At 34.3% G+C, this 24,963-nt stretch overlaps 4 protein-coding genes across 21 annotated transcripts in view; 3 read left to right on the top strand and 1 right to left on the bottom strand.

The window, feature by feature from the left end:
* The window catches only part of LOC127839464 (uncharacterized), a 95,730-nt gene extending 73,937 nt beyond the window's left edge, over positions 1-21,793 (top strand). For 6 of the 17 annotated variants that reach the window (XM_052367847.1, XM_052367846.1, XM_052367856.1 and 3 more), the window contains one exon: positions 19,942-21,793. In XM_052367847.1, the coding sequence (XP_052223807.1) occupies positions 19,942-20,219 (278 nt within the window). In that variant the 3' untranslated portion in view covers positions 20,220-21,793. Of the gene's footprint in view, positions 1-9,794; positions 9,857-18,217; positions 18,279-18,896 lie in introns of all 17 variants that reach the window. The other 11 variants (XM_052367859.1, XM_052367858.1, XM_052367862.1 and 8 more) reach the window with 5 other exon arrangements.
* The window catches only part of LOC127838130 (collagen alpha-1(XII) chain-like), a 148,942-nt gene that overhangs the window by 100,868 nt on the left and 23,111 nt on the right, over positions 1-24,963 (top strand). The gene's annotated exons all lie outside the window — the stretch shown is intronic.
* Positions 1,599-6,862, bottom strand: LOC127839469 (uncharacterized). Of its 2 annotated transcripts, none has more exons than XM_052367868.1 (4): positions 6,494-6,862; positions 3,638-3,769; positions 3,081-3,229; positions 1,599-2,605 (listed from the first exon to the last, which is right to left on the bottom strand). In XM_052367868.1, exons 1-4 carry the CDS (start codon positions 6,523-6,525, stop codon positions 2,430-2,432), a joined length of 489 nt encoding a protein of 162 aa, XP_052223828.1. In that variant the 5' UTR covers positions 6,526-6,862; the 3' UTR covers positions 1,599-2,429. The 2 variants fall into 2 exon arrangements, with proteins under 2 accessions (XP_052223828.1, XP_052223829.1); XM_052367869.1 differs by lacking the exon at positions 6,494-6,862 and adding an exon at positions 6,274-6,339 and having other exon boundaries at positions 1,600-2,605.
* Positions 8,685-24,963, top strand: part of LOC127838126 (uncharacterized) — a 138,237-nt gene continuing 121,958 nt past the window's right edge. Inside the window, exon 1 of the mRNA XM_052365699.1 lies at positions 8,685-8,747. The gene's annotated coding sequence lies outside the window, so the exon portion shown is untranslated. The remainder of the gene's footprint in view (positions 8,748-24,963) is intronic.

Below are 24,963 nucleotides of genomic sequence, written 5' to 3'. Positions count from 1 at the left end.
AGAGATTGAAATTAAGTGTAAGGGTCGTATTGAATCAGTCATAAAACAAAGCCTTAAAATAGCTCAATAAATTTCAATTTTGAAATGCAGTTTTAATTTTCTTTTACATTGAATGAATTTTCGTTTCGTTTACATTGAATGAAAATATTCATAATTTAAGCATTCCAATTGAAAAAACACCTGCATATTTTGCAAATTGAACTGTCTTTGCATGTACATGCATATTGAAAACCCTTCTCTAGTGATAATGAGCGATACAAATCTAGCATTTTATGATACCATATATCTACACATTTAATTTATTTTCCGCAAGTATTTTATATCCGTATATAATGACCAAACGCGATTGCTTGTTTTCATGATGATGTTTCGAACACTGCTGCAGTAACGCACGATCTTTACACATAATAGCAGAGTTTACATTTGCAGGTACCCGTTAAATACGTTAATTGTGTAGCAACAAATTTGTAAAATATTTTAAATGTATAGTTATTAACCACTTTATTGTTATGTTTAAACTGGCTAATATATATAGTTAATAGTTCCTAGCTGTTAATCCATTTCGGACAAATGTCTATTTTTTAAATATGTTCAAATATTTTATTAAAGCAACTGTAAAGTTTTTGACTTAAAGTTCACCTGCCGCGGTTTTAAAAACCCGTAAAACACCTTTATTTATCGAATTTAGTGCATATCTAAACTATTTCGCACCTCACTTCATTTCAAATACGGTGTTATTAGCGAGAACGAATAGAACAAAGTCGCGATTTTTCACACATTCCGATGTTCTCGCCATTTTCATTCAAACCGGATGTGACGTCACAGGCACTCAATAACGACTCAATTTCGAGCCGGCATTATAAATGGCTTCGGATGTATTATATCTTGCAACTTTAGTTAAAAAATTGTTGAAAAATGGAAGATGATAGCGATTACGATGAGTTTTCCGTTCAACCGTATATGTATGAGCCAGAATTTAGTGACAGTCAATCAGATTTGTCTGATTCTGACTCGGACAGCGAGGAAAATTTTGCCGATGCCCAAGACGACCATCGTGTTGGGAATACGGATTGGTAAATATATAATTTTGTTACATGCAGGTGTCGGCAAAAAACAAAAACAAAAAAATACTCGATTGTTATTCTGCAGTACAAGCTTGTTGAATATGACTAGGTTGTATGTTCTAATTATTATGAATTAGAACGGATACTTGAACCTGTTCTGATTAGGAAAGAATGTTTGTATTGCAATTCGACGTATTTCTTTTATTTTCAGGTGTGCATGTTCATGTTGCACACCATATCGTGTGCAGATTGAGTGCCAATGCTGCACAGAATATCCAGAGCTGATGGAAAGGATGGACGAGACAGGGGTAAAGTGCATAACTGAGTATACTGGCTTCAAAGCTAACTGTCTCCATCCAGATGTCATTGAAGTTTCGTTTTATGAGTTCCTTGATGTAAATGGTCCCATCACCGATGAAGAACCAATACATGAGTAAGTTGTCATTAATTATTAAAAATGTTTATGAAACCAGGACAATTGTTTGTAAAGAAAATACACTGCAGACATTAAATAACACAATGTTTTGTGTGAACTTGTCATTTGTATTTCATACTGTAAATATGTTTTGATACAAATAATAAAAATAACATAAAAAAGACAACAGTTTTAATCAACATTAAAATACGCCTGTATACAAGATGACTGGGTTATCTAATTGTAAAATGAAGTATCAATTTGCTACACAATGATTTTTGGTTACTTACAAATGCCAGTTCATTATTATTTTTCAACATTTGAAATAAAAATATAAATACAAGCTGTTTAATTTTCGAAAGTACACTACAATAACAACCTGCAACAACATGATGTGAAGTTGCTTACAAAATCTGATTTCTGACATATTTTCAGTAAAATATATATTATATAATATTATATTCAAGCTGAATAAGTTTGTTAAACTGTAAACTTAAGTAAGAATCTGCTACAGCATGGCTTGTGTAATTGTCAAGTTGAAAAGTACCTTTGTTTTACTAAACATACTAATATTTATCATAATGGTATCCTTATACATTTATAACTTCAGAGTATACAGATACATTGCATATAGAAGATTGGCTCGTTGGATTTGGCACCGTCTGAGCAAGAAGGACTGAAGACCTCTTCCGTCATGCGCTGTGGCAGCCATTCGCCAGAGATTTCCGTCCGACTCATACATTGGATTTTGCTTCGCCAGGGATGGAAACTAACGTTTTACAGTTGGTTGCCCACATGGACAACCATCTATAGTTTTTTGGTTTCCCATCGTAAGCCTTAACGCGCCCAGTACTATGTACATGTAGTGTCATGTGTAACCAATACTTTCTTTAAAAGTAATAGATAACTATACAACAAAACGGGCAACCACTAATTTCCATCCCTCTTCGCTAATTAAATCGCGAACGATGGTTCTTCACAGCCTCTGACTTCAGGATTCTGTTTGCAGATGAAGACAGGGGTGGCGGTGAAAACAGAATGTTGCCAGAGGCAGCCCTTGCATTGGCATCGCTCTTGTACTCCTCTTTCATCCTAAGCAGCTCTGCCATTAGTTCATCAACATAGTCTGAAAGTTATATTAAATAAATTATAATTATTGATAAATTGTTCCTTCTTATTAGAGAATAATAAACAATGAATGTTTTTTGTATTGTTGTCTTCAACCATGTATTACAGAAATCTATTGCTTTAAGAAACCAAACATTTTGATAAAAGATTGCATGTAAACTCATGTATTTATTTTGATATTTTAGATAATTTCACTATCTGTTCAGAAAAAGAGACTTGTATCAAGATTATTCTAAAAACTCAACAAGTTAAACATGCAAATACATTTAATGTTGTTTTACATTCAGAATAATCACCAGATTTTAGAATCATAATTTCTAAATTTTGTTTCAACATATTGGACAAGTTCAGGTGATTTCTGTAAGCGGTAATGTATTTTTTTATGTGCAAAAACAAAATTCTTCAACAAGATAATTCAATATTGCTATCTGTGGTTATTATTTATACAATAAAATTCATTATGAATACATTACCATAAGTGCAATTCTCTTTAACTGCTTTAACCACATGGTGTCCAGCCTTGTACTTAGGATAGGAGAGTCTGTATCTTTTTTCCCCCAGTCTGGTCTCAGCCTGCTTGCGGTTTGCATTTGCCACGGAATGCAAAGCAGCAAGATGTAGTCTACAATTTACAAGTAACATTATTTAAAAATGTGCAGCTCCGTAAGATACACATGCATGCCAATTATCAAGTTGCTATCTTCAATATTGCTAAAGTTATGACCAATTTTAAAGTTTTCGGACGGACTAACAGACTGACAGACGGACGAACTGATGGACAGTTCAAAAACTATATGCAACCCTTTGGGAGCATAAAAAAATAGAAAGTTTCCCCATGTATAGAAACAGAAAATAAAGAATAAAAACTATATCACAAGAATTGAGGATTTTTTTTCAAGCCAATGTAAATATGTAACTCCTATCACATAAAAAAACAGGCTGTTTGGAAATAATTAAACACACTTATTAATAATTGACATTGTTTGGAGATTGTTAAACAAACTAATTATTAATTGACATTATTACGAACCTCAGATGTCTGTGATGACTGCGAATACACATTATCAAAATGTGATTCAGGACCACTGATCCGAACAGGCGACTGTTCACAAGACATTTCTTCACAGACATCTGGCTCTTCCACACATGATGAATATGGGTCCTACAAATAATTGTCATGTTACTTCTTATAAATTCACACATAATAATGACAGAATGACACAAATGTTTATATCACTTAATATAAGTCAAACTATGCTATTGAACTTTGAAATAATATGTGTCGCACTCTTAGAAACTGGGCATAATGCAGGTGCGTAAAGTGTTGTCTCAGATTAGCCTGTGCAGTCCGCACAGACTAATCAGGGACGACACTTTCCGCTGGAATGGTATTTTTTGTTTAAAGGAAGTTCCTTCTTACTGAAAATCTTGTTAAGACGGAAAGTGTTGTCCCTAATTAGCCTGTGCGGACTGCACAGGCTAATATGGTACGACACTACGCACAGGCATTATGCCTAGTTTTCTCAGAACGCAACTGATATATCGCAATCATTAGCCTTTTTAGTGGTAGTGGGGATAGTCTGATCAGTTTCCTTTTCGGATTTTGAAATTGAAGGGTGCTAATTCTTAAAAGAGCTCTTCAGTGCACAAAGCCATATGATCTCATTTGCATAATTTTAATATAAAAGCATGTGTTTCATTATAATTACTAAGTAAATATTTCTAATAACATGATTGTTATTGAAAACACAATTTCTATCATAAATAAAACTAGTTTCAGTTTGAACATTTATATTAATTTATTGATAAATACAACTTCCTTTATAATCATATGATAAAATCCACACAAGAGCATGGTGTAGGGCATAGTGAGACCTTGGGTGGGACTTGGAACTGCACCCCTTGGTTAGCTAAGCTAGGGCACTGGTCTGATAGTAATACATTTTATGATTGTTGATTTAATTGGGCTAGGAATAATCTTTTATCTTGAAACCATGCTGTGTTCTACCATAATCTTGTGATATATCCAAAGATAAGGCGCTATTCAACAACCAAATAGCCATAAACTCCATGACACTGATGGCAGTTCTGTATGGATTAATACACAACACTGGTAACTGGTGTCAATTTGACTGGTTACCATGGACATTCTTGAAACTTAAGAAACTAAGAAAGCAATCATGTGCTTTGTTATATTTAATTGAATCTAGAGAATATTATTTCAGAGAAATGCCAAGGTGTTCATTGTTTAAGAAATAATAAATTGTACAAATAATTACAGCCCATGCACATAACCCTTCTCAATTTACATTTTTATCTGAATAATTCAATACAGCATGCTGAATGGTGTTAGTAAATACTATTAATATTTTTATTAATACTATTCTAATTTACTTTTACAATGTCTTTTAATCATCTGTGTAATAGACAGTACTTTTTTTATTTTGTTCAATATATCAGTATAAGAAAGTTTACATAATTATTGTTTTACCAGCACTTTGATTCTCTCATACTTTCTTATCTTATGGAAATGTAATTGAAATAAGCCCAATATTATTTTTATACTTTGAATATTTTTGGTGAGTTAGCTAGTCTTATTTATTTATCAAATGGAATGTTTTTGTCAGTTTTAAAGCTGTTCCACTGATTAACCTATTTTTCCTTATTAATAAGAGAAGTGTTTTAATTAATTGTTTGTCACTAAGCCATTAATTCATACATGCATACAAAATATAAGAACATTTTGAAAAAATATATATTAAAAGGTAAAATAATTAGGCATATCCATACTGGGCATAAGGCTGTACACGATCTAACACATGTGTGCCCCAGCATTCCTTATAAACTGACTAGACTTTTAAAGTGTGGATGATATTGGAATTATCATATAAGCAGCATTTTCCAGCTACTTGGGCTCGATTGGTCGATCGGCTCGGGTACTACTTACATGTACCCCGGGTACGGTAATTATACTAAAACGTACCCGGGAATTTTAACGCTAAATCGGTCATTGTCGGCTATTTTTTTAATTAATTATTTTCACATTTATGTCAATTTTCTGTTAAAGGGCCTCTATATTATCGAAACTCATACCCAAACAGCATGTTGATGAAGTTTGTTTAAGATAAACAATATCGTTTAAGGTAATCGGTAGCGCGTTTTACGACATCAGATTTTGGGCGGAAATACAACTCGGGTACAGTCTAATATCGACCGGGTACATTTAAGTATATTTACCGTACCCGGGGTACATGTAAGTATACTTAAGAGTAATCGGGGTACATGTAAGTAGTACCCGAGCCGACAATGACCAATCGAGCGCTATTTGGTACAGAAAGATTTCCATTTTTTGCGGATGTGTTCTGAGTGGAAGACTCATTATCCAGAAAAACCTAATCCATCCTGTATGTTGACCATCAACAGCTCTGACATTACTCAACAATATACAGGAAATGGCCTTGAGCTCAGGTCACCTAGCTGAGAAGGACACATATCAACCACTGCGCTCATAAGACCACCTTTATGTTATTGATAAAATATAATATATTTAAATATAATGCATGGTTAATACTGTGAAGAAATACTTATAAGTTGTTTGCGGATTCAAATGTTTGACAAAACAATGTGTGAGAATACTATAGTCAATAGGTCAAACAATATTTCTACAGTACAGCTTCCTCTCCTTTGTATTAGCCTGACCAGTATATGAAATAAACTTGCATCGGAGACTATTGTGCATTATTTTCTAACCAGATGTCAACGCATTTTTTAATACAAATGACTTGAAATCATTTGTAATAATATGCTGACTAATCAGACTAAAATTATTTAGCACTGTGAATATCAAAATAAACAAGCATAGATTAGTCATTAGAAACATAATTACCGGTTTCTGGTTCCTTTTAGAATAGGCGCCATACTTCGCTCGGTTGTGCTTCCCTGGTCCAAGGTCGTTGGGATTTAGTGGAGCTTTCTTTGAAGCTTTGTATGCCTCTGTTTCCGGAAATATCGTTGGAATTGCACCAGCTTTGAGCTTGAGCTTTAACTCCATTCCAACACAACATGTCACTAGCCATAACACTTTGAGGATGAAAAAAACAACTGTCGTCAAAATGTTTCAAGCACAATCTAGATGCCTTACTCGGTTTGAAATCAACCAGTCTCCCATCGATTACTCTCCTGGAATTGACTGCCTTTATCCATTTCTTACAAGTAACATCATCTTTCGGAAAACGGAAAAAAGCCTTCTGTCCCTTTTTCTCACGTTTTTTGCACCCGAAAGCAACACACTGAACCATATCGAATAACGATTGTCATGCTAAAAATACAGAAAAAGCACACGATTTCAATAAAACTTGTGTAAAAGAATTGTATTATGCTAACGTGATAGATTTATTGAATGTCAAATTTGACATTGAGCGCGAAGTGTTCACGCTTCGATTCGTACTAACAATGGACGAGTTTCCGAGTCATGCGCGTTGAGTGCCTGTGACGTCACAACCAAAATAGGTGGCGGAAATACCCGGGCGGTTTACGGAAAACAAAAACATCGTTTTTTAGTATCGTGATATTTTTTGCCATAGCTCTGGATGATTCCACTCGTTTTAGAATATACATATTTATAAAAATGCATTTTTCGTTATAAAATTGACAGTTCACCTTTAATATGCTAAGAGATGACATGGAGGTATCATAAATTGTGTTTAATGACCAGACACATGTGGTTTATGCAGAGACCCCATACAGAGTCATACAAGTATAGGTCCCTGGGTTTATTACACTGTTTTCTTAGTAATTGTCTGGACAGAATCCGATCATATCGAGATAATCGGTTTGTGATAAACAAAGGGGCAATTAAACACTGGGTTAAAAATGCTGAAACAAAGAGTGTCAAAACTGGTGTGAACAATTAAATAAAAGCATTAACATTTATATAGAGGATTTATTTAATCTGTACCAAGGTAAGTTTTTACAGACAAATAGGTTCAAATCAGTTTCTATATGTTGATTACATAAATTCAATCAATTTGTTGTTTGTTTTCGTCCTTATTTGTGTTCGTTCATTGGATTCAATTTAATCTGAAAGAATTTCAAGTTCTGAGTATTTGTTGTTCTTCAAAAGGGTCGCGAATATGATTGTAACCTTATCACGATGCGGTTCATCACATGCAAACAATAGCAGAATGGCCGCAGTTTTGACGGCCAAAATTTGAGCATGCGCAAACGTGACGTCATTATCGGAATCCCCAAAACCTCCTATTCTCTTGAACCTCTAAATGTGAGCTGGCTGTGCATATTGACCTTCTGCTGCACTTGAAAGGCATCCATGACATTATATGCTAGAATATATCATTGGTGGCTGGTAAATAAATGGGCTCCGAGCGACAACGCGCTTTCAAGATTTCACACTTTTATTGGTGCGAAACAACAAGTTATTGGAAGCTTATTGATTTCTACACTTCAAACTATCTTTGATAACTCATTTTTCTAACTTGTTTATTTTCTTGGATGAAATTGGATTTTTTTGGCTTTGAAATTTACATTTTTGGGGTGATTAAAAAAACACACAAAAAAGACATTATAAAAAATGCTTAGAGTGAAAATTTTTAGCAAAGTAATTTTTCCCCACCCCGCATAAGCCCCACGTGCCTGTCCATTTGGTTTGTTTTGGTATTTTGTTGCAGGTATTGAACACAACAGCTTTAAATCTTAAAGGGACAATTAGGCTTTAACAGGCCTAAAATCGCCTTCTTCGGACAGAAAACACCCGCATGTGAAAATATGATATAAAATGGCCAAATGGACAGATAATACAGCCAAACTTAATATATTGGTGCAATATGAATAGGAAGATAATAATATGGAAGAATAACACATTTTAATCAGAATTTATTTCACCTTTAGCTTACAATATACTTAATCTTTTTGGAGTGCAATGCTATACTCTCTAACAACATGAACATCATTTATTTGAAGACACGGTTCTCTGTAGGGTCACTTGCCATGACCTAATTTAAGAATATTTCTGTGAGCGTGTGGCAGGGAAAACATACTAGAAATTCACTCTTTTATCTGCTGATTGGAGACTACATAAGACTTTGACAGATGGCGGGAAACCCTCATGAACTGGATAGAAGCCGGTAAATAGATGGCCGTAAAACAGTGACTTTTGATTCGTGACGAGTTCTTTCTTGCATACCGCGTGACCTATCTTTTTTATTGCTTGAATCAATTCGGCTCAGATTGCTCTTCGAGAAAAGGTATGGTTATGAGGGTCTCTATGCGCACAAGTTTGACTTTTTTTTGGTTAAAGTTATTGCTTTTACATTTAATTTGTGTAGGAAATCTTTTGGTATATTGTGAACTTAACTAACTTTAGGTAAAAATGAAATACCATCTGCAAGTGCAAAATATGACTGGGAAAGCTTATTTTTGGTCGTTTCTTAGCAAAAGAGAAGAAAATAAGTGCAATAAATGCATGAACTCAGATTATTTGACCTGAAATAGTCGTTTTTCAAGTGGACCCCCACCCTTACATAGCCGAATAAGGGCCAAATTGCTTTCCGACTTAAATTCAAAGGCATATTGGTTGACTGTGTATTGTTAATGTGCTACATGAAGTCAGAATTCAACGCCAGGGACTTCGTGATCCAGTAACGCATCAATATAAAGAAGTGAAACTCCAGCTGCTGGAGCAGTATTGAATTTTCATTAAAAACAATTAGTTGGTCCTTTATTTAAGGCAAGTGACCGATTGCCCAAACAGTACAAAACAGCACAGTACAGCACAATACAAACCAACATAAACACAAAATATGAATAAAGCTGGGGTCACCGCCTTGGAACGGTCAATGCAAAGCATTGGGGGTTTAAACCTGGTTATAGAGCGCTCAACCTCACACTTGGCCCAGCAATATTCATAATACATTCAAGTGTAAATAAAATCTTGTGCGTAAAGCATGAACATTCAAACAGAGCCCCATTTCACCGACATGGAATGGCAGACATTTTTACAGTATGGACAGTGCAACAGATGCTTACCTGAGCCAGCTTTCATATTTAGTACAAACATGAATATAACAAGCTTCATCACTTCATATAATTCATAGAAATACACTTAAAATACATAAATGCATGTTTGTTTTTCATTTTATATCTATTTCTATTAGGAATTTTGACTTTTTCAGGTAGAGGAATGTCTGCGACTAAGCCGAGGGCCACTTGTTAAGGGTTGTTGATGGCAAAACAGGTAATGCTACCAAATTATTATCATGTACACAAGCAAATAAGCATATTCATGAGGCTTAAGGTGTGAAATAATGTCATAATCAGGTTTGTGGTCACTCAAACCCTTGCCATCGTGCGATTCCCCATGCAGTTTGTATCGATAGTTCCGCGTCCTCACACGTAAAGCTCGTGCTTTGTTGTCAGTGGAAGTTGGCACTGAACGGGTTTAGCCTTGTTCCTGAGCATGCATGCAGTACAGCTGAGTTGATATGCTACTTGTAACCCTACAATTAGCTTGTGTTTGGTATTGTTTTCTCACAATATGCTAACAGTCATGGTTCCGACTTGAAAGAATGTCGCGTCCAAGTTAAACATAGGATTGTTATAGCACGTGTCCCCTTCATCATTTACCTTAGAGGGATCTTTTTGCTAAAATGTGTCACTTTCAGCAACCATTTATGTTTTCTATTTGGTACATGCTTGTCTCATTCAGTGATTTAAGGGAAGTATTGACCTTATTAACTTGTCTTTGCATACAAAGGTGACATGGATCAATATTTGTTGTGTTGAGAATTATGCGTTAAGCTGTGTCCCTAGAAGAAAAAGCCTGCATTGCTCTTAGCTGCCTTTCTGCCCCTGATACTACATGGGACCTCATTTCTAAGCTTAAAATGCTTGCCTACATATATGTATCTTGTTCATTTTAACCTTGCCTTCCAGTCAAACATCCCCCCCCCAAAAAAAATGCGCATTTGTTTCATTGGCTCGGTTAGGAACTCCCATTTTGATCAGATTGCCACCATAAAATTAGTCAAAAGTACTGTGCCCAAAATATGAAATTTTGTATTCCCTTGAACCTCTAAATGAGAGCTGCTGTGCATATTGACCTTTTGCTGCACTTGAAAGGCATCCATGACATTATATGCTAGAATATACAGTACAGCTCGCGCGGATTTGTGTATCAACACTGCACTTTCTAGTAAGAGAAATATGCGTGTTTCAGTGCTGTGTTTATGTGCATTTGGTACACACCACGTGACATGTGTACTTTTAAATATAAATTTCGTCGCCATTAATTCCCGTAACTGTTCTTTGTAGATGTTTTGTTTGTGGATGTGTTAATGTGAATGTGTTACCTTAAAACGTGCGATTGGACTTACTAAGTAAGTCTATTATATTAACTTATTTTATTAATTTATTTTAATATTTATCAACTTATTTCATTAATTTATTTTAATATTTATAGTGCACTATTTGTTACGTGTGCGTATGTGAACAAACAAAGTTCCTTTGGTATCAAATATAAACAGTACGTAACACGTTCTGTATGTCAGTTCGGTGTTATTCCAGTCATTGAGAATATTGTATTAATTTTAAACATGATAATTTTCTGTTGGTTTTTATGAAACGTTTGTAGCGAAGTTCATTTTTGTAATAATAATTTTCAGTTTACGGGTTTAATAGTTATGCAATATGTTTTCTTTACCGAGAGATTTCATTCATTGGCCTTAAGGTTCAATTACAAATTAAAATCGACATGCTGTAGTTAATTTGTAATATTGTCTACTTGCATTTCTTTTGAATAGTAGTAAAATTATGAAACTTTTCAGTATTGTTATAGTTTGGCAATTATAAAGTATTTTCAGAAATAGTTTGTTTTAATTTAAGCGTGACATTAAAAGTGTCCTTGTAGGCTTTACCAAATTGCAAGTTAGTTGTTTATCAGACGTATTAGCTTAAAGCGGGTATATACGATTTTGTCAAATATTTATGAATTTATATAAACTATGTAAAAAACGTATAATATATATATTTCAATATAAATTAAAATAAAAGTTAAGAAGAACATGTGTCGAAAAATGCGAAATAAGCCAGATATTTAATTCTGGAATTGAAAACGGCTGTACAGCCGAATTCGCCAGCATGTATACCGTACATGTACGATGTGCATCTAAACTTAGTTTAACGGTTTATTTGAATTCCTGCAACGATATCTATTCATACGGCACACGAACACTATCTCCGATCCTAATACAAAGACGAATGCTTCGGTTATTGTAGGAAAATATGTACGTCACTATCGGCCCGGGGCGCTAATTTGTCTTCGCTGCATTTTATGAAATTCGGCTTTAACGTATATTTGTTCTTGCCTATTTTGTGTTATTGTAACATATTTTATCAATATATTACAGTTAAACACATATAAAAAATCGTATATACCCGCTTTAATTAAATTATTGATATTGTTTGGGAATTGAATGTTTTGTTTAACGTTGAACAAATGTGGATTTTATTTGGAATATTGGTACATATATGCATACCTTTCACAATATATCTTTAAACATTTCCATTCTAAGTATGTGTCAAACAGTCTAGTCTCTAGGTATGTCATTGATAGTTAAGAAATTCATTTTAAATGTTCTAAACCTGATGCTCTTTCAAAATTTTAAAATGGCAATGATCATTCCAAAAGTTTGCGGAAAAGCACACATGCTTCTAGTCACTACCAAATCACATACAGGTTCATGTATTGATACAGATGGTGTCATTAAATTGAGCTGTATCGCTGAACGTGATAACACCCCTTAAGAAACATATGTAATCCAATTAAAATCATAATCTTATGAAATATTTGTAATATCTAAATTTTCATTTTAATTTATGTAATAATTTTAATTAATCCTAATTAATAAAGTTTTAATTAATTTCAATTAACAAAATTTTAAAATTGCTATTGCATATTGTTTAAAATAACTATTGCATATTGTTAGAAATGCTGAATTTTATGTAAGGCATTGTGCAGTCAATATCATGCATTAAGCCCCGGTTTCACAACACTACATAGGTATATTTTTGTGCTAGGTGAGCTACAAATTCTTACATGTTGAAAACTATCTTGATGAACTATAAGAAAACAGCTGAGTAAGCTAAGAGAGCGAGTAGCACATTCCAATCTAAATTGTTTCCCAAATTTGGAAAATAAAAGTGCACAGTCGAAGCTTTGAGAAAGTTCCATGACTAAGGGTTAACAGTTTTGATCCGAACAAATATAAAATGTAGGTGAATAAGCGTATCACGTGAGACCACTTGGGATCACGTGAGATACGTATTTGGAAAAGTCTGATCAAATTTCAGAAAGTTGCCACTGAAAGAAAATTTAAGGAAATACCGTGCGCGATTCAAGCACTGTATTTACTGGATATTCTTTCATTCGAGATGTTATTACTTATTTATTTTCAAACCGAAAGTATTGTTTGCTACAAATAAATATATTCATATTTAAATTATCGCTTGCTACTTTAATTTGTTTCAGTTACATTCAATGTAGAGTATTTAGGAAAGTTGTTTGGCTGCACAATATCCGAATAAATATATATTGTGTATTTATGAGAATTTCTATTTTATAAGTATCACATTAGTAAAACTAATAGTACTGTTTTCTCATAAATAAATAATTTCTTTATTTTATGATTTGATAAAACAATGTAAATGCCTGAAAACTGTTAGTGAAAATGTATAATATTCTGTGTGATTAATTAATATTTAATAAGAATCAATATCGTTACATATGTACGTATATATCATAAATGATATTTGTGCGTGCGAATATTTATCTTGTTTTAATAAATTATCACTGTATTTTCTGGATATTCTTTCAGAGAATAAAATGAGCTGTTTACACTACCGACTTATTTAATTATTTACACTTATCATAAATCAAAGAATGCTAGCGCTTAACGCTCATTCTCAGAAGTTAAAGAATGGTAACATTTAATACTAATTGAAATTGAAATATGGCAGAAACAATATTAGAACTGTTAATTACTAAGAACTAAATAATTTATCGTACGTAAATGAAGATCCCGTCACCCATTACATTAAATAGAAATGATGAAAACCTCAATGCACATAGAATTATATGATAATCACGTACGATACATAGACGCGTGCGTGCACAGCTGACTGAAAGAAGATCTGTCTCGTGACAATCAGGAACTGTGCGAAAATAATAACCTTGCATTTAGGTATAAGCACATGAAGTTTAAATGTCAATTCAGCTATATTAATTATGAATTCGTACTGTTCGTATTCGGCGCTTAATAAAAAGACCCAAATCTGGTCGCTACTAAAAAGACATAGGAAGATTTATTTCCAACAGTGTTTGTATTATTTGACTATTTTCCCACGAATATTTACTCTCTGAAAAGCAAATTAATAATTGCTAAGTGCTTAAATTATTTTGCTTGGATGGAGCGAAGTTAGGTCGAGTCGGCCTTAAAGCCACACAACTTGAAATGAAAAGCATAATTGGGAAACATATTTTATCCATGCCAATTAGAATATATCGGATGTTTACAAGGTAGAAATCCGCCTTTTGGCGCTTTAAAAATAATCGCGTTTGTTAAAATGGACTTATACGTCTTGAAATCCTATTTTCGGTTTAAAAAGCGGCACCGTTTGAAAAAAATATAATTGCTTGCTAACTAGGCTAAAGATTTAATTGTATCTATGCCAATGAGAATATATCTGGTGGTTACAATGTAGTAATTTGTATTTGTTTGCGCTTTAAAACTTAAAAATAATCGCGTTTGTCGAAATGGGCGTATACGCATAGAAATCCTACATTCGGTTTTAAAATTTAGAAAAATAATAAATTACTTGCTAACTAGGCGATAGATTTAATGAGAATCTTGCAAGCTTTCAAATTGCATCTAAATGTATTGATTAACATGTATTTCATTTCAAGGTGTGTTGCTTTCAACGAGAACAGTCCAAGGGAAAACACATATTCATTTAAAACCATAACAAAAAAACACCAAACTCAAACTCTGAACCCAATCCATTTTTGAAAACAAACACCCCGGAATATATTGAAACTGAAAAGCAGCAGTAAGGTAATAGTTAATATCGGGAATGGACGTAATCAACATTTTGCGGATTGATTTCTATTTAACATTCGCTCATTATCTTTTATCCTGTCTTAACGGCTTGTTAAGATATTTAGGCAGTCTAACTTAATTTACAAAATCGTGTTTATTTCTCTTTCTCAAATAAAATGACTTGAAATTTATGACATCACTAAAACGATTTGTGTGTGCAATTGAAGTGAGATAAGCATACAAATAACACAAATGTAATGCGTGTTAGTTAAATTAAACTCTTAATATATTATCCGGTCTGGGTACTTGTAACGAGGTTATTCTTATTTTATCGCACATAATGCGCGCACTAAGTTTCTTACTTAGAATTGAACTGGAATATAATATATCTTGTTATATCTCTAATTTATCAGTGTTAGTATAATCTTCTACTCATGATAACCGATATTGCTATCAAACTTTCAAATATTATCCTCCCAATCAAATCACTTTATCGTACGTCGTCAGTAAACTTGATAAACGGTCACATGAATTCATAAGTTTAAACCGAATTGAATAAGTGTTCTTCGTAATTGGTAATGAAAAGATTTTAATGTTTCCACTTGTTTTGTGGATGGTATTGTGTAGTACTGAAAGAAAGGAAATCGTTATAGTACATAGAAACTGGTCCCTTGACAGTGTTTATGTGTCGTGGAAGGTTGATCCTACTAACATACGTGTAAAATTTAATATGTTTAATTATTCAAATTTATATCAAACGTAAATGTAAACAAATAAAACATTCAAGCACGACCTCATAATGTGATTGTTGTATTGCGAATACTTTGGATTTTGTAATTGACATTCTTGTTTCACTGGTCAGAGAAAAGGCAGAAACGGGGCAGAAAACTGTTAATGTGAGTATTGTTAATTATAAACATAAACATTTAATTAAAGTTATGGACTAGCGCTGTTATCGGTTAAGGCCGACTCGACCTAACTTCGCATTCATCCGAGCAAGATAATTAAAGCACTTAGCAATTATTAAGTTGCTTTTCAGAGAGAAAATATTCATGGGGAAAAATGGTCAAATAATGCAAACACTGTTGTAAATAAATCTTCCTATGTCTTTTTAGTAGCGACCAGATTTGGGTCTTTTGATTAATCGCCGAATACGAACAGTAGGAATTCAGAATTAATATAGCTCAATAGACATTTAAACGACATTTACATAAATGCAAGATTATCTGCGTTGATTTTCACCAGCTTTATTTATAAAGGCTTACTTTTCGTTGTCGACTCGACTCAGGTACTATTTAAACGTACCCCGGCTACTCTTCAGAAGTATATTACAATGTACCCCGGGTACATAATCGTTGAATATTGAACTACTTACGTTTGTTTTTTTTCAGCATGTTATATGAACTTGGAAAGCTTAAGAGCAAAATCTAATGTTATGTTTTACCAATGTAGCCATCGTTATCATAATCACCATTATCGTCGTCGTCGTCATCATCTTTATCATGAACTTGAGCATAACTATCATCATCATCAATAGCAGCATATATATGGAATGTTCTGACTGTAAACAACAGTAACCTATATAACAGTAACATTAACCTTTATATACCAGATCCAAAACATTGTCTAACTACAACATGTTCGGTTTTAAGTGTTTGTGTAATCGCTATTCGTAAAAGATAACCAAACCTAATAGTTGTGTCAAGGTTATCCGCTTCATACGAGTTATCATTGTTTATACAATAGGCTTATATTGTTGTATTTAGCAATCTGTATTTCATATCAACTTGATATTGCTTGACCTATTTTAAAACCAGGTCTACTATAATAATTTTACCAATCTAATACCATTATTATCCGAGTCCTTGCGTTCGTCACGCCCCTTTCCTTTCTGTCTAACCGATACACTAACTTAAAGGGGAAAATAGGTGTTATCAACCCGTTACGATTGCTGCTAATGGGTTCCTTCTGAGGTTTAGAGTAATTATCATATAAAGCTAAGCAATAAATGTCAGCCGTTCGGGTGTACTTACACAAACAAGGTGACTGTACCAGTGTTTTAATATCTAAATATTCTTTTCGCGCTTTCGCACAGTTCCTGATTTTCACGAGAAGGATCTTCTTTCAGTCAGCTGTGCACGCACGCGTCTATGTTTTTTCAGGGGTGTTATCACTTTCACGGATACAGTTCAATTTAATGACACCATCCCGTATCAATGCATGAACCTTTTTGCGAATTGGTAGTGACAAGAAACATGTGTGCTTTTCCGCAAACTTTTCTGGAAAAGGTTACCAGCAATACGTCATCACACAATAAGAAAATTTTAACACAGCATATTGTCATATATTCAACTTTTTTTTCTTATTGATTTTAAAGACATTATAACTTTGGGGTAAGATCATGTGTTAATTGTGACATTCATCCCCGGTTAAAACGAATTTCAAATAATCAGTTTGCACATTGTTGGGTTAATTTATTTTTTGGCAATTGATAAAAGAGTCTGTCTTTCTGTTAAGTTTCTCTCCTGCTGGTACAGTTTTATTGTGTTTTTATTTATCGTCTATGAAGATGATTTTTAACTTTCAGTATCCTATATTCATGAACGTCTGCAAGAAGGCATTGCAAAAGGCTGCTAGGTAAACTACCGGCCTGATCAGTTAAAGTCATGCCGAAACGGCTCAAAAACTAACTCTAATCGCCAGGCCGAGGAGGTGGTATATTATTTCCTTTCAGTTTATTTTACGGAATCCCGATAGTGCGATCTATAATCTCGCCCTTCTTTCCTCAAGGGCGACACACGATACACGATTTATTGCGTGACAATGTGTAGGTTGCCCAAAAGGCGATATATCATGTTAAATATATAGTTCGTCGCCGCGACTGTCGCGCAAAATATCGTGTATCGCTTTGAGTGTCGTGTGTCGCCCTTGATGAAAGAAGGGCGAGATTATAGATTGCACTATCCGGAATCCGTAGTATTTAGCATATGACGATGATTAAATAATTGCATTCGTCAACATTACATACAATTAATAAAATTCGAAACCTTTAACATGAAATGATAAACATGTGCATTAAAGACATATGCAGTTAATGAAACCTACAGTTTTTTTTTAACGCGTTAGTTTCTCCCTAAGTTTAACAGGAAATATTACAAAAAGTACATGTTTATTTTTGTAGCTATACATATACATTTTTAAAGATCAAACGCAGTTTTGAAACGAGCGTTTTAATACACACTCGCACTTTGCAATAAAATATTACCAGCCGTTAGAGCTGCAAATTTCCTGTATTGCACACTTTTTGCAATCATATGCATGCAGATATGCTTATATTTTAATATGATTTTTTATGAACGTTTTTGTACAATTAATAACTCCTGATTTACTATAAGGAAACTATGTTTGTGTTGCTTATATAAGTGTAAGTATACCATTGACATATTAACATTCCATAATGATATAAACTCATCTGTAATATTGTTTCTTGTATCTAACTGCAGAACTGTGTCAATGGCTGACCAAGGCATCAGACGTGATGAACCAGGAGAGGTCCCTAAACAAGTAAGTGTGTCCAGCAGTCACGCATGGGTAAGACGGTCCAGTTTGTTTCCATTAAAACGATGATTAATTGTATTGATATATAAACGCAGTCTATGGTTAAATATATTGCACTTATGTTGATCATATTTTAAACTTATGATTATGTTATTGCTGACTACTTTTTATCGCATCACATAATGTTAATTTTATTCAAATTCTTTTGTTGGACATATATAACCACGAAGACGGAAACATACGATTTCATTTCGTTTTTAACATACACTTACGCTGATATGAATCATTAGGAGTTTATATCAGTCAGTTTGGACATACGTTATATTACTCTTGAACAGGTATGTGATCATGTTCGGTTATATCGAATCACATGCAACAACACAAACACTTCGATACGAATATGTATATATTTTTAAGGGAAAAAGCTAGATAAACAAACAAATCGCATTTTACAAATGATGAGCCCGAGATTTTATGACGTCTTGAGTAATATGTCATCAAACTGCCAATTCATTCCCGCTAAAGGAATGAACAGTCGTAATATTGTATTATTATTTCTACTCTGCACCATTAAAAGATTGGGTTGGCAAGGCTTTGTATAGAAATAATTTAAACTTATTTCAGTTTGAAAATGAACAAGCCTCTGCTGAGACTTCTACTGTAATGAATGTTCTGGGTTATGGGCCTCACATCCGACAGGCTCGGATAGAAGCATACAGGGCCTCGGACAGGCATATGACTGCAGAGACGCGCGGTAGTTTAACGTGGATCACCACGGGTAGCAAGGCTGAGGGTCTGACCAGCTATTGGGAGAGCGATAGAGACGTATTGATTGTTACAGAAAGTGTCATCTGTTTAGAAGATGGTGTTGATTCAAGTAGCTTTCCTGTGGAGACAACCATATTTAGATCCTGCAGTCGTATTAGTTACTCCGGACACTGTAGACTGCTACTAGAGAGAAACGGTACACGTGTTTTGAATTTAGTGTACAACGCCTTGTGTGATGATGGATTTGGTCGCGGACTATTAAGCAGCGGCTTATATGTTAATCAGTTTTTGAACGGTCAACTGATGGAAGGCATAGTACAACATGAGCGTGCTGGACCGTCAACGTCCACAACAAATGGTGTTCTTAAACGCGATACCGTGTATGCGCTACATTTTTACTGCCCCAGCATCCTAACAAGATGGGCGGCAAGACATCGCTACTGGCCATCAGCTGACGTCGTTAGGGAGGTTGTATCACTTGGAGCATTTGTTTCTCCTGTTGGGGTTAAAGGCAGCGATTACGAACATGTTGAATGGAGAATGTGTTTTAACACCGGTGAAAACGTACTGATAAATAATCTTAACGACACTCAGGTTAAATTATATGTGCTATTAAAAATGGTGAAGAAAGATGTATTACAACCGCAAAAGAAGGAGGTGACATCGTTCACGGTTAAAAACATTGTATTATGGATAGCAGAAAATAACCCGCACTCATTGTTTCATGAAAGAAGTCTGTTTCACTGGCTTCATGAAGGATTATATGCGCTAAGAGTTGCTATAGATACGAAAGAGCTGCCTTATTACATGATCCCAGGGCGAAATCTGATGGCAGCCTGCGCTCTGGATCATGAGCAGAAACGTTCCTGGATAGCTACTATTGATGAAATGATGACCGAAGGTCCCCGGATGATATTGAGACTACCGAAGATACGACAAGCTATAATTGCTCATCCTGAGCCACTACGATGGTACAGCGGGAGGAGGATAGAGACTGAGATGCTGATGCTGATACGCATGAACAGAGTCACCCTCGGTATGGATCATGAGACGGATGTTATTATGCAGGCAGTAGAAAGTCGTCAGAAGGAGGTTGTGAGGGAGGTTAGGATGAGGATGCTTATGGAAGGGGCTCGAGTAAATGATATACGGAATGTATTGATTAGTATGTTGATGTAGAACTTTGACTTGCACTTGAAATTCACATATATAGATGTAAGGAGGTATCGTCTGTTGGTAATTAATTGTTGGATAGAGATGGAGTTGCTGTGGCTGATATGCATGAACAGAATGGCCCTCGGCATGGATAAAGAGACGGATGTTATTATGCAGGCGGTACGCAGACGTCAGAGTGAGATTGGTATGGACGTTATTATGAATATGATGATGGAAGGGGGTCGAGTAAATAATCATCGTAATGTATGGACAAGTATGATGATGTAAACAAATACACTTATCAAAAGCCATTTGACTAGCAACTGTAACACACATGTATAGATAAGGGGTTGTCGTCTGTTGGTGATTGTTATTTATTGTGTGGAAGAATACTATGAAAATGTAATCTTCGTTAAGAAAACTGTTCATATAAACGTTTGAAAATTGTTGTATTAATCCTATAATGCCTTTGAAGCGACGAAATGATGATGACTGGCTGATTTAAAACTTTGATCACATTTTACGATAACATAATTGTTAAATAGGTGGGCTCACGTAAAGTCAGATCCCCATGTTGAATGTCATCCAGGGTCTTAAAATATATCTATATATATTTGTGTTATGCTTGACATGCGTCCATGTACGAGTTGTAACCCAATGAACATTAAGTTAATGTGAAAGCAGGTTTAATATGTATGACGATATAATAGAACAACACGCGAATACTTCTCCATTAAGTATAAAGATGTGTTTCGTACCTACTTATTGAAAGTATTTTTGGAAACAATTATCGATAGATCTATTACAAAACGATGCACCCTAGGTCCATGCTATATAGTAGCTTGTACGTCATGACGATATTCATTTTAAGGTTAAATAGTTCATTATATGTGTCTTGTTCTGAGAAAACTGGGCTTAATTCATGTGCGTAAAGTGTCGTCCCAGATTAGCCTGTGCAGTCCGCACAGGCTAATCCGGGACGACACTTTCCGCCTAATATTGATTTTCGGTAAGGAGGGACCTCCTTGAAACTAAAAATACATAAAAAGCGGAAAGTGTCGTCCCTGATTAGCCTGTGCGGACTGCACAGGCTAATCTGGGACGGCACTTTACGCACAAGCATTAAGCCCAGTTTTCTCAAAACAAGACACATATGTTTTTGTTATTGAAAAGGCTTGTTTTTTGGAAAAGACTTGTTGATCAAATGTCCGCAAATTTATTTAGTTAAGATATTGCTTTATTTGTCAACCTGTAATGCTACTGTCGCGATACGATTTTATATATGTAACTGCTGAATTATAATAGTTGTGTTCTTGCTGCTGTAACAGTATGTCTTACACAACTGTTGTCTTTGTATGTGCCAAATATTAAATATGATCATTTTATTGTATAAGAAAATGTATTATTATAGTGTTCGATTAAACGGTATATGTGGTGCAGTTGTTGCGTCCGCTTGAAAATCATTTACGCAAATTTGCTTTGAATTTAATAATGCACTTTGTATAATTGTACTCATTTTGCTTTGAAAGCTTAATTGTTTCAGTTTATGTTTAAAACTGTATTTATTTATTTACATGTGAATTAAATATAGTTTTATATCTTTGTCATGAATATCGTGTTTGATCTGGAACTGGGGATCTTAGTTCAGCGTTTAAGAGACGTGCGAACAAATTGCTACCCAGGACATCCACGCTTCCTCTATTGCCACCTGTTGACATTCTGCCCGCGTTTAAGAGACGTGCGAACAAATTGCTACCCAGGACATCCACGCTTCCTTTATTGCCACCTGTTGACATGCTGCCTGTGTTTGGTAAATCCGGGAAAATGGACAAAGAAAGCGAATAGACATCATCTTCGCGAATATTCAACAAACGTATATGATGATACTTTCATTGAACCTTCATATCAATTTACATTCGAATAGCGGGCTTACTAGTTTTTACTGTACGTTTATTTTGCTTAAAACGTTCTTTATGTACTTATTTATTTTACGTTGTTATTCATTTGCCGCATTAGCCATTTGGTTTATGCCTCTTAAATGTTCTGTTTCCAAAATGCAGACGTTCAATCATGTTTTATTATTATGCTTAAATTAAGCTAACATCAGCAGCAATACGTTGTCAAATAAGACTTTGAAATTATCAACTACTATTTACCTTGAATATCTTCGACTGATGTTTTGATGGTATACCAATATCATTACAATTACTGTTAAAACCACTAACCAGTGAGGAACGCGAATATACATAAAAGTGAACTCCTTTGTTTTGAGGTTGTTCGGATTGGCGGTATTTTTCAATAAATGAATGAGTAAACAAATGAATGTTTGAGAGTGCATGAATGAGTATGCATGCATATCGTATGAATAGTTAAAGAATATATGAAATAATGACCCTCCTTTGAATACTAGGATTTTGGTACTATATAACGTCCCGCCCTCGACTGACATGGTCCCCCACGCCTGTTATCATTAAAGCAATTTAACTCTTTCTATATGGAACATATTTGTGGAATCAAAGACCTATAAAATACAGTCTAAACAAAGACTTAACTGGCAAATTTTCGCCGATGATAACCACTTGTTTACACTGTTTAACACTTGTTTAACATTGTATTTGTAACAATCAATCTCAACTTCAAACAATCATTTTAACAACAAAAATGTGATAACGCCTGAAAATAATTCATAAAGTAATTTATTTATCCGACATCGACATAGCGGGATCGGTTACCATACACGCGCGGCCATTTTAACAGGTACGCGCTGGTAGCTAATCTTGGTGCGTTACGTTCTATGATTACCACCTGTTTAAAACACAAATAAATTGCCGTTGCTAATGCCAATAATTATGCCAAACACAATTGTTGAACAAATAACACTAGCTCCGGCTTCCTAAAGGTTGTAAAGTCTTGCAATTGAACTCCACAAAGCCATTAAAGCGGGTATATACGATTTAGTCAAATATTTATGAATTTATATAAACTGTGTAAAAAACTTATTATATATATATTTCAATATAAATTAAAATAAAAGTTAAGAAGAACATGTGTCGAAAAATGCGAAATAAGCCAGATATTTAATTCTGAAATTGAAAACGGCTGTACAGCCGAATTCGCCAGCATGTATACCATACATGTACGATGTGCATCTAAACTTAGTTTAACGGTTTATTTGAATTCCTGCAACGATATCTATTCATACGACACACGAACACTATCTCCGATCCTAATACAAAGACGAATGCTTCGGTTATTGTAGGAAAATATGTACGTCATTATCGGCTCGGGGCGCTAATTTGTCTTTGCTGCATTTAATGAAATTCGGCTTTAATGTATAATTTTTCTTGCCTATTTTGTGTTATTGTAACATATTTTATCAATATATTACAATTAAACACATATAAAAAATCGTATATACCCGCTTTAAAGCACAACATGACCCTGGTATAATTAATGTTGTAACCAATTGTGTTTCAAGGTTTGATGTATTTAGAATATTATTTTTAAGAATCGAATAGCATTTGAATGCAGTTCATTTATGAAATTTACTTGACAGTTTACACACCCTTCTAAAAGATCTTCAGAAAAGTAATATTCATTTTTTATTATGACCGGTTCAACACATAAAAGATGTATGCTGTAATTTAAACATCTTACGGACAGCAACAGACTTCTATCTGCGTTTCGAATTAAACAGTTACGAGTTGAATTTTAGGAGTAAATTTTATACATAGCGAAATCGCGAAGTGAAATAAAACAGGTCATGTGTTACGATAATCATATAAGAATGCATAGTTTTCGTGAAATAAACCAACATGTTGTATTTATAATATACTAACCCCAATTGATTTCGGCATTATTAATTTGAATTGTCCTGTGTGTTTGTCACTCGAAACGACACGTGTAATTTTAATAATCGTCTTCTCTATGATGTCCATGTTAATTTGCTGTGTGACCTGTTGCGATCCCATGATCATTATTCGCCTATAATGCTAGAACATTTTGAACTTCAGATTTTGGAGAGTGCGGTAAGTAAACGTACCTGAATATACATACGATGACGCCGTCAAGGTAAACCCATGAGCATTTGAGAAATACAATACAAATGGGTTCATATAAATCATACATTTGTCATTGACAGTTAACTGTTTATAAAAATAAGCCTAATTAAAATCGGGGAAATAATAGTGTCAGCAGTTTTAACAACGTAAAGTTTCTGTCAACAACGCCAGTAAGGAATCTATTTGCGTAGGCTGAGTGCTAATGTATTTTTACTAGTTATCCATGGTTATCTGTAATAATGTTTCTTGACATATCTTTCCAAGATTGATAACCAGCAAGATTGCAGTAAGCACTTCTGAAATATGGCCCTTGAATTATAAAAATTATCATATTAATCCATTTATGCCTAGCGTCTAGAAAAAAGGCCTTTGCAAACAGCGTAGACCCAGATGAGACGCCGCGTCGTCTCATCAGGGTCTGCGCTGTTTGCTTAAAAGAATTTCTGTAAGAAATAGTCTAAATATAGAAATAAATATACTAGACATCCCTAATTTTGGAAATAAATTGATCCAATTTAGAAGGATGGGAGAGTCCACTAGGCATAAATGGGTTAACCTTTCCCAATCTCTTGCGCAAACAGCGCATATGATATGATAAATTAATCTTTGTGATAATCTCATATAATCGATTCCCAGATTGATAATTATGAAACGCATCTGAACTATGGCCCTTGAAGTATAAAAAGTGGCCAAATTTACCTTGTTTT

This window comes from Dreissena polymorpha, chromosome 7, assembly GCF_020536995.1.
Source record: "Dreissena polymorpha isolate Duluth1 chromosome 7, UMN_Dpol_1.0, whole genome shotgun sequence".
NCBI classification, from domain to species: domain Eukaryota; kingdom Metazoa; phylum Mollusca; class Bivalvia; order Myida; family Dreissenidae; genus Dreissena; species Dreissena polymorpha.
Note: the sequence above shows the minus strand (reverse complement) of the source record. Positions and strands in the feature narration are given on the sequence as shown.